The sequence below is a fragment of the Anguilla anguilla genome, chromosome 14 (genome assembly GCF_013347855.1).
Source record: "Anguilla anguilla isolate fAngAng1 chromosome 14, fAngAng1.pri, whole genome shotgun sequence".
In the NCBI taxonomy this organism is placed as follows: domain Eukaryota; kingdom Metazoa; phylum Chordata; class Actinopteri; order Anguilliformes; family Anguillidae; genus Anguilla; species Anguilla anguilla.
The window spans coordinates 30,928,789-30,938,788 of record NC_049214.1 but is presented as its reverse complement, the minus strand read 5'-3'; the positions used below and the strand labels follow the sequence as shown (position 1 = coordinate 30,938,788).

Genomic DNA, 10,000 nt, shown 5'->3' with positions numbered 1-10,000 from the left:
CCAGTTGGCCCATTTTCCAGACCAAATTATCAGTGGGAAGATCAGGATGGGGTGCGGATTCTATTCTGGGGTGGTGTCAGGGGGGTGGGGGGGGGGGGGGGGGGGGGGGTTCTGTTCTACTCATGAAGTGGGCCATGGACTCTGAAAGTTTGGGAACCCCTAGATTACAGAGTGGGAATTTAACATGGGGACATACGTGGAGGTTTGGGGGTAGACAGGGAGACATGTCACCCCCTGGTATTTTGGTATGAATATAATTGCCGGACTTATGAGCACTAGTACACTTATGAGACTTAAACGTTTGAGTGTGCGAGACAAGGCGTTCAGCAGTGTGTCTCCCCCAGAGTTGGATTAAGGCCTACATTTATGTGTGGTGACGTCAGCATACGACGCTATTGTGGAACGACACTGCGGGTTTCCCACAGGGCATTTTAGGTGTGTCTACCTGCTGAGTTGTAATATGACTGACATTATGTTAGACGGCATTGCATTTGATTTTCAGTGTAGCTGCCCTGTTAAGTGCAGTAATAATAATTTAAATATGTGGGGTTTGCGTGAAGTGTAATAATCAGAAAGAAGTGTTTCACACCGCTGGTGTGTTCGCATTATTTAAGGTTTTCTTGCGTCTCAAAGATCGCACTACGTTACACACTGAAGCGAAAGTGTCTCCTCAATTTGTGCAGTCTCCTTATGTAAGTGAGTGGTTTATTTATAAATGATCGAATGTAGTGTGATCAAAAACAAATTCAAAGATGACAGGCAGGAATGCGCTTGAAAGTACGTTTAGAAAATTCTAGCGTTTGATTTGATTTCGGTGATGGTTTAAATTTAGCATATTTATGCGCAGTAATGACAAACAGCCGCAGTTGTGTATTAAAGCATCCCCAGTCCGCTGTCATTCCAGACCTACGCGTTGGCCAAACTTCAAAGTGACGTTTTCAAGCATAGATTTTCGAGTGTCAATCCAAAGGTATGTTAACACTTGAAAAGCGTGGAGGTGCGCGTTAAAGTTCGCAAGCGGCATATGCCTGAGTTTTTCCCAGCATGCTTTCTGCCTGCTCTGGCGTTTGTCGGCGAAGATCACAACGCCGACAGAAGTGTCTTTGTTGCACTGAGACGTGGCGCTGGCCCGCGTCTGGACGTAAGCAGGTGGCGATCCTATTTTGGGTTTTGGCGGGGTGGTCCAGCGGGCGGTCGCGAGTCCGGTATCAACACCCGCACCGTTCCGTCCGGGCGGGGCTACGCCGCGCGGTGTCTTTCCCTCTCAGCTGTTTTATTTATACGGTTAGTTTGGTCACCGGGAGCGCCGGAACCACCGGAACCACCGTACGTAGCGTGCCTGTCCTCGGCAAGACCAGGAAGTCATTCCCACGTGTGGCTAGCTTTTCCCACGGTGCGCAGGAACTACGCATGGCAAATTGTGCTCACTCACTCACTCACTCACTCACGGACGACCTTCGAGGGACGTTTTGTGGGACGCATGCCCAGGTGGTGGCGGCTAAAACGTGTCTGCTTAAGTGAGTTGCGCCGCGGGTCTGGACGCTTCCGTGCTGGTTAACTGACAGGATGCAGGCAGGCGCGTGTGTGCGTCTGAGGCGCGGAAACACACCCCGTTCGTTGTGGATGAACAGTCAGCCTCTTGCTCTTTGTTCTGTCCGCGAGCTGCGCGTCAGAAGCGTGGATCCTCGTCTTGAGGCCCGTTAAACGTTGTTGGTTTAATGAGTACTTAAAGAAAGGGGCGTGTCTTAAGTACAGCTGCAGTGCAGCATAGCGGGTAGGGAGCGGGGCTGAGGTTTTGGGGTTCTGTTATGAGCGCAAGTGAAGCTGGCAACGCCGCCGAGCTCCCACGCCCGCCTTCGTCGTGCGAAGCTGACAACGTTCCGATCCTGGGGATCTTCGTCGGGTCTAATTTCAAATGGTACCGATCCGTTATGGGTTCGATTCCCACCTGCGGTCATGGCCGTTGTGTCCTGGAGCAGCCTGGATTGCTTCTGTAGGATGTTAGTCCTGTGCTGTGAATGTGTGTAGAGGCATGACCCGTGTAAATCACCCCGGGTTAGAGAGCCAGCTGAATGCCTGAAGCCTGCTGTGAATGTAATAACCGTTTGTATTGCGTTTGAAAATTGATTTGCTTTTTTGTATAATTCAAATGCAAAACAATTTGTCTTCATAAACGATCCAATTAATTAAAAATTCAATTTCAAATGCAGCTACTCCAGGATGTAGGTTCAGTTAAAGATTCACTCTGACATTTTCTCTCCTTTCTGTCCTAGATGACCCTGCCCCTGCCCCTACCAACAATTCCACCACCACCCAGCCCCCCACTGCCCTCAGCGTCTCCCAGGCAACAACCCCCACCGCGGTGGCCGCCCCAACAACCGTCCCGACGGCGGCCCCTAACAACAGCGACGCAGGGGCGGCCCCCTCCCCAGCGCCGACTGATAAACCCCTCCCCCCGGCAACCAGCGCCCCGCCCCCGGCAGCCACCGCCGCTACCGCCGCCGATACCAAAGAGGGGGGCGACGATGTCATCACGCACACGTCGGCTCCGGCCCCGCCCCCTGTGGTGACCTCACTGAGGTCCCTCCCACCCGAGCCCTGGTACCCCACTACCCCCACAACCCTCGACCCAAAACGGTCCACCCCCGTCCCGGACGCGTCCACCCCGGACCCGTTCACGTCGGGCACCGGCGCGCCTGAAGGTGCGTGTTACTGATGTCATTTCCTGTGTTATGTATGCAGATGGAATATATTGCAATATATTGTTAATATGTTGACTTACTGGAAAATAAAAATATATATGCAACATATTATACAAATATAACAACAACTGTTGTGTTTCAGCAGTCACTTTTAGCCAGAATTACTTGAAGTGCACTTCACATGGTGATTGGTTTACAGGAATGTTTCTTCAGAAAAAATATTTAAAATATCTGAAAGTAGCAATAATTTATGTGTCTATATATAGTAAAGTGTAGGAATGTGTTGATCTTTTGATTTTAGATTTTTCCCCAACATATTTGCAGTATGTTTCATTTTCTTAAGGGAGCTGTGGAGTCAACTGCTTTAATTTGGCCCCCCGTATTATGGACTATTCAGGATGCAGAGATTGAAGCATTGTGTTGCCATGGTGACGATCTGACCGTGTGTTTTTTTTCTCTCCCTCTATCCCTCTCTCTTGCTTCCGCTATCCCTTCCCTCTCTTTTGCTACCTTCTCTGTTTCTTTCTCATCCCTTCACTCTTTCCCTCTTCCTCTCTCTTTCTTTTTCCATGCTTACCCCATCTCTCTCCATCTTCTTCTGTTTCTCCCTCTCTCCCTTCCCCCTCTCCCTCCCTCTCTCCAGGTGATGACACAGGTGAGTCTTCTCCCTCCCTCTCTCCTCCCCCTCTCCCTCCCCCTCCCTCTCTCCTGGTGATGGTAGTGACACAGGTCAGTCTTCTCCCTCCCTCTCTCTCTCCTCCCCCTCCCGCTCCCTCTCTCCAGGTGATAATGATGACACAGGTAAGTCTCCATCAGCTGTAGCCTCTCTCACTCCCTCTCTTCCTCTCTCTCTCTCTCTTCCCCCTCCCCCCACCCCCTCCCTCCCTCTCTCTCTCCTCCCCCTCCGTCTCCCTCCCTCTCCTCCCCCTCCCCCTCCCTCTCTCCAGGTGATGGTGATGACACAGGTGCGTCTGCAGCAGCAGTGCTCTCTCTGTGTTCAGAGTGATGCAGTGTAGCTGCTGTTGTGACACTCTGATCTGCCTGTGCTCACAGTTTGTGTTGAGCTGCTTATATCCGTCCCGTGTGTGTTAATGTCTGTGCTAAGCGCTTGTGTTGAGCTGTGTGTGTTAATGTCTGTGCTAACAGCTTGTGTTGAGCTGCATTGATCTGTGCTGTGTGTGTTAATGTCTGTGCTAAGTGCTTGTGTTGAGCTGTGTGTGTTAATGTCTACGAGCCGCATCCGCATCAGAGAGACGGAGAGTAAAGAGAGGAGAGAGATTGGGGGGGTGGGGGCGGGGGTGTGTCCCGGGGTGGCGGCCCGCCAGAGTAACCCCGTCCTGCTGCGCTACGCGCTGTCGCCATGTGATGTGACGTGATGCTGGACTGTTAGCGAGCAGCTGACCCCCCCCGTGCCCCCCCCCCCCCCCTCAGAGACAGGGCTGTTTGGAACAGTGCGTCCTTGTGTCGCTGTGTGATCTTTACTGTGTGGCCTCACCACTGCCCCTATCCCCCTCACTGCTAGTCTCTATGTACTCTTACACTGACCCTGTGTGTGTGTGTGTGCCTGCAAGTGTGTGTGTGAGCGTGCGTGCGAGTGTGTTTGTGCGTGTGTGTGTGTGTGTGTGTGCGCACGTGTGTGCAAGTGCACGTGTGTGCGATTGTGTGTGTGTGTGGGCATGCGAGTGTGTGCATCTGAGTGAGTGTGTGTGTGTGTGCGTCTGTGTGTGCATAGTGTGTGTGTGTGTGTGTGTGCATGTACGCGTGTGTGAGTGTTTTCATGCGTGTGCGTGTGTCTATGAGTGTATAGTGTGTGTGTTTGTGTGTCTGTGTCCGTGTATGTGTGTGTAAGTTTGTACATGTGTGCGTGTGCACAATGTCCAGCTCAGGCATTGGTTTCCAGGGTAGTCCCCTGGCCAGTCACACCCTGGCTGCAGCTGTGCGTGTGATTGGCTGTCGTGTTGCCCGGGCAGTAGGGGGTTTGAGGCGGAAGGGTCTGGACGCTTTTTGATCTCATCTCACAGCAGCTACTTCTCTGGGAAGGGGGTATTATTAACTGGAATGTTCTTTGGACCAATCTGGTTTTCAGTAACTGACCACACACACCCAGGAGCCCTGTTGGGCGGGTCTGTTGTCACTCAGTTTTAGGTATGGAGTTTGGGGTTGTCAAATTCAGTTTTTGTCTCTCTCTCTCTCTCCCTCTCCCTCCTTTCCTCCAGCTTTCTCTCTTTAGTCTTTATGAGATGCGGAGTCAGATGCACCTTACTGGCTTGACTGCAAACTGCCATGTCAGTGCTAAAGAGAAACATAAAAGACAATTCTTGCTTTTTAATTGTTAGTAAAAGGTAAGGGCTGATGTTGCCTGAATCCCAGCCTGTGATTGGTGTTTATGGATTTTCTCTGCCCCTCCCTCTTGCTCCCCTCAGACGACACGCCTGTCATCGCTGTGATGGTGGCGCTGTCCTCCCTGCTGGTTATTGTGTTCATCATCATTGTGCTGTACATGCTGAGGTGAGTCACCAGCACAAGCACACAGGCACTGACACACTTACACTGACATACAGGCACTGACACTGAGACACAGACACACAGGCGCTGACACACAGGCATTGACGCACAGACACACAGACACTGACATATAGACGCACAGGCACTGACACACAACCACTGACATACAGACACAGACACACAGGCACTGACACACTTACACTGACATACAGACACTGACATATAGACGCACAGGCACTGACATATAGACGCACAGGCACTGACATACAGACGCACAGGCACTGACACACATACACTGACATACAGACACACAGTCACTGACATACAGATGCACAGGCACTGACATACAGATGCACAGGCACTGACACTGAGACACAGACACACAGGCACTGATACACAGACACACAGGCATTGACACACGGACACAGATACTGACACACAGACACACAGGCACTGACACACGGACACAGGCACACAGGCACAGACACACACACTGACACACAGGCACACAGACACTGATACACAGACACACAGGCATTGACACACGGACACAGGCACACAGGCACAGACACACAGACACACAGGCACTGACACACGAACACAGGCACACAGGCACAGACACACACACTGACACACAGGCACACAGACACTGATACACAGACACACAGGCATTGACACACGGACACAGGCACAGACACACAGACACTGACACACAGAAACACAGGCACTGACACACGGACACAGGCACACAGGCACAGACACACACACAGGCACACAGACACTGATACACAGACACACAGGCATTGACACTATGGCCGATATTGTGACACTTCCTGTAGTGTCCCAACATGCATTGCTTCGGTCACATTGTCATGCTCACTCTTGCAACTTCAGCGAGACAATGCGTGCACACTGTGATTATGACATCACAGAGGCACGGTCTGTGAATGAAGTGGGCGTGGCACACTGCTGCACACGCACACCAGCGCAGGGAGGGTTTGCGTGACGCGCTGCAGCCGCACGCGTGCGGTACTCCTGACGCTGGCCTGTCTCGGGCGTGTGCGGGCGGGGAGTCAAACGCAGGATTCTGAATGAGTATGCGTGTATGCGCATGTGTGTGTGCGTGTGTGTGTGTGTGTGTGTGTGTGCGTGTGTGTGTTCTTACTGCAGTCCCACGCGTTTCAGTGTGTTTCATTTAACATTGAACATATTATTTAACATAAAGATGTTCTCTTTTACCTGCGGCTGTCTTTTTCTGTTTGAGATGTTATTAGTAATGCTCCCCCTCACACAGTTATTAGCTGTGCAGCTGTCAGAATGTGCAAATGGAGCTCATTTGCGTGAGCAGAGTTTTGAATGTGTTACCGCACTTAGCTTTGCTTGGGGCAGCGTCAGACACTGTAAACTGCCAGAGCCCGAAATGCAATTTCTGTAATTTGCCTTTGAATCTGAAGGAGTGCGGTCCTGCGTGGGGGCTGTCCTGCCATCGGGGGTCTGGAGGGGTACGAGGCGCGCTCATCACGTTCGGAAACCCGCCCCATTCAGAATGCTGTGTCAGGCGTAAGCAGCCTGTGTCGCGATTGAGCCATTTTCGGCCAATCAAGTGAACCGCAGCGTGTGTAAGGGTGTCCGTCGGTTGATGTTGAGGCAGGACACATGCTGATGTTGAGCGGGTTTTCTGTCGGTTTGCGTTCAGGCGGGGCACACACTGATGGTAAGCAGGTTTCCGTCAGTTGGTGTTCAGGCAGGACCCATGGCGGTGTTGAGCGGGTTTTCTGTCGGTTGGTGTTCAGGCAGGACCCACGGCGGTGTTGAGCTGGTTTTCTGTCGGTTGGTGTTCAGGCAGGGCACATGCCGATGTTGAGCGGGTTTTGGATATGTAGCGGGTTGCTGAGCTCTGGTGGGGGTCCTCTCTGACTCTGTCCTCTCTGTGCTTCTGGGACAGGTTTAAGAAGTACAAACAGGCCGGCAGCCACTCCAACTCATTCAGACTGTCCAACGGCAGAGCCGACGACACAGGTGAGTGTGTGTGTGTGTGTGTGTGTGTGTGTGTGTGTGTGTGTGTGTGTGTGTGCGTGTCTGTGTGTCTGTATCTCTTTGTCTCTGTTTGTCTGTGTGCCTGTGTGTGTGTGTGTGTGTGCATGCGCAGGTGTGTGTCTGTGTGTGTGTGTGTGTGTGTCTGTGTGTCTGTATCTCTTTGTCTCTGTTTGTCTGTGCCTGTGTGTGTGTGCGTGTGTGTGTGTGTGTGCATGCGCAGGTGTGTGTCTGTGTGTCTCTGTGTGTCTGTGCATGCAGTCGTGAGTGTGTTTCAGTCTGTATTACCTGTGTGTCTGTGTACGTTTGGAAGAAACACTGCTGTGTAATTTTGAAGTGTCTTCATTCATTTTAAGTACAAGTAATTCTCGTGTGTGTTATTAGGTGGTAGCTGGTGTTTAAGTATCGTTATGTCTGTGCCAGTATTACATTGTGTTGTGTTGCCCTCTTGTGGCCACAGCATGTAACACCAAGTTAAGAGGTCCTTAAATGTCTGTTTCCCACTGAAGACTTGGATGGTCGATTAGCATTAACATCTTTAATATTTTTCCAAATGGCCCATTTTATGAGTTGAGTTGACACTTTTCCTCAAAATTATGATTATTATTATAATTATTTCATCAGCATTATGAAAGTTTGCTCCCGCTTGTCCTTTTCCTGTCGTCCTCTTCCATCCCGTCTGTTTGCTTTCTCACCGCTCCCCTCCGCTTATCTCGCTCTCTCCGCTTCCCCCTCCTCTTCGCCGCAGAGCTCCAGAGCGTGCCGCTATTGGCTCGCTCCCCCAGCACCAACAGGAAGTACCCGCCCCTTCCTGTGGACAAGCTGGAGGAGGAGATGAACCGCCGCATGGCTGACGACAACAAGCTCTTCCGGGAGGAGTTCAATGTGAGCTGCGCACATACTGAGCACGTGTACTACACACAGAGTGCCTGCTGTACTGAACACTGCTCACACTGTCCATTAAATTACATTACATTACAGGCATTTAGCAGACGCTCTTATCCAGAGCGACTTACAACTTCTTTTTTACATAGTATTCACTTTGCATCCATTTATACAGCTGGATGTATGCTGTAGTTATGCAGGTTAAGTACCTTGCTCAAGGGTACAGCGGCAGTGTCCTACCCGGGAATCGAACCTGTGACCTTTTGGTTACAAGCCCATTTCCTTACCGATTATACTACACTGCTGCCCAGCCTCCTTGTACCAGCATTCCACATACCGCAGATTCTGTAAACCCGCCAGATACTCAACTTCGTATTCTTAACATGGAAAGTTCCGTTTCCATCCCTCCATCTATTATCTATACCCGCTTATTCCTGGTCAGGGTCGCTGGGGGGGTGCTGGAGCCTATCCCAGTGTGCATTGGGTTAGAGGCAGGAATACACCCTGGACAGGTTGTCAAACTATCGCAGGGCACACACACCATTAAAGTTCTGTTTCCCTTTAAGAATGAAACATGTTTAATTCATTGTGTCTTTTGTAAAATTGATTAAGGGGCGTGGCCTGGTGTGGCACTGTGACGGTGGACGTCCCGTGCTGTAGTGTAGGACCCCAAACTCTTGTTCCCCAGCAACAGCCTCTTTAGTTACGAACTTGAGAAAACTGAAGGAACAGAGGAGATATGAGTATTTTGTGGGTCTATGGAATCTGTGGTAACACTGTATTAAGGGCTGTAATGATCTTTTCTGATAACATGTATGTGCGGTATTTGAGTGTTTTTATAACTTGGGATATTTTGCAAGGATGGTGCCCAACAAATAGCATCACCGGAATTTGTTGCATCAGGCATCGTTGGTTTGCATGCCATGTGCTGCTTAGAATCTCTCACAGTCTGTAATAACACCTTCTTCCGGTTCTCTGTCTGTTTGTCTGTCTGTTTTTCTCTGTCTGCCTGTCCAGGCTCTCCCTGTCTGCCCTATTCAGGCGTCATGTGACGCAGCATCGAAGGAGGAGAACAAGGAGAAGAACAGATACGTCAACATCCTTCCCTGTGAGCCTCCTGACCATAAACCCTCTCACCCTAATCCTAATCCTAAACCTAACTCTCACCCTAATCCTAATCCTAAACCCTACTCTCACCCTAATCCTAATCCTAAACCTAACTCTCACCCTAGTCCTAAATCAAACTCTCACCCTAATCCTAACCATAATATTAATGTAAACTGTATTGCTGTCCCTTACCCTAAACCTCTAAACCCTAAACCCTGCTCTAACCCTTTTCCTCCTGTCTTCTCTTCTCTCCCCCTCTCTCCCTCCCTCCCTCCCTCCCTCTCCACCTTCTCTAATTCCGATTCAAATCTAATTGCTTGTAATGGCCTTCGCCACACACAGGCACCGTGCTGTGGCAGACATCGCTTGCATGAGCAGAATCTACTGTGACATCATCAGCTCTATAATCCACACGTCCTCTCTGTCTCCTAGACGACCACTCCAGGGTCCACCTCACTTCACTGGACGGAGTCCCGGACTCTGACTTCATCAACGCCTCCTACATCAACGTGAGAGTGCGCACCCGCGGGGAGGGGTGCAGTGACTCAGGGGGTGTGGGGTGGGGGGGGGGGGGGGGGGGGTGAGGGGGAGGTGTTTTTAGGGTTCAGCTAAGGGCACGGGACCCAGTAAAAACACACACCTGTCTTGTTTTTTCAGGGATACCAGGAAAAGAACAAGTTCATTGCAGCCCAAGGTATGCGTTTTATGATAGTTACACTCTTTATGACCCGCGCTGTACCTCTGTACTGATCACTTGCATTGTGGGA

The 10,000-nt window shown here is 50.8% G+C and overlaps 1 protein-coding gene across 2 annotated transcripts in view; it reads left to right on the top strand.

The window, feature by feature from the left end:
• Positions 1–10,000, top strand: part of ptpra (protein tyrosine phosphatase receptor type A) — a 39,723-nt gene that overhangs the window by 17,775 nt on the left and 11,948 nt on the right. Inside the window, exons 4-12 of one of the 2 annotated variants that reach the window (XM_035392407.1) lie at positions 2,274–2,702; positions 3,346–3,357; positions 3,650–3,667; positions 5,126–5,210; positions 7,153–7,226; positions 7,990–8,126; positions 9,144–9,234; positions 9,666–9,742; positions 9,891–9,927. In XM_035392407.1, coding sequence (XP_035248298.1) covers positions 2,274–2,702; positions 3,346–3,357; positions 3,650–3,667; positions 5,126–5,210; positions 7,153–7,226; positions 7,990–8,126; positions 9,144–9,234; positions 9,666–9,742; positions 9,891–9,927 — 960 coding nt within the window. The remainder of the gene's footprint in view (positions 1–2,273; positions 2,703–3,345; positions 3,358–3,649; positions 3,668–5,125; positions 5,211–7,152; positions 7,227–7,989; positions 8,127–9,143; positions 9,235–9,665; positions 9,743–9,890; positions 9,928–10,000) is intronic. The other variant, XM_035392408.1, reaches the window with a different exon arrangement.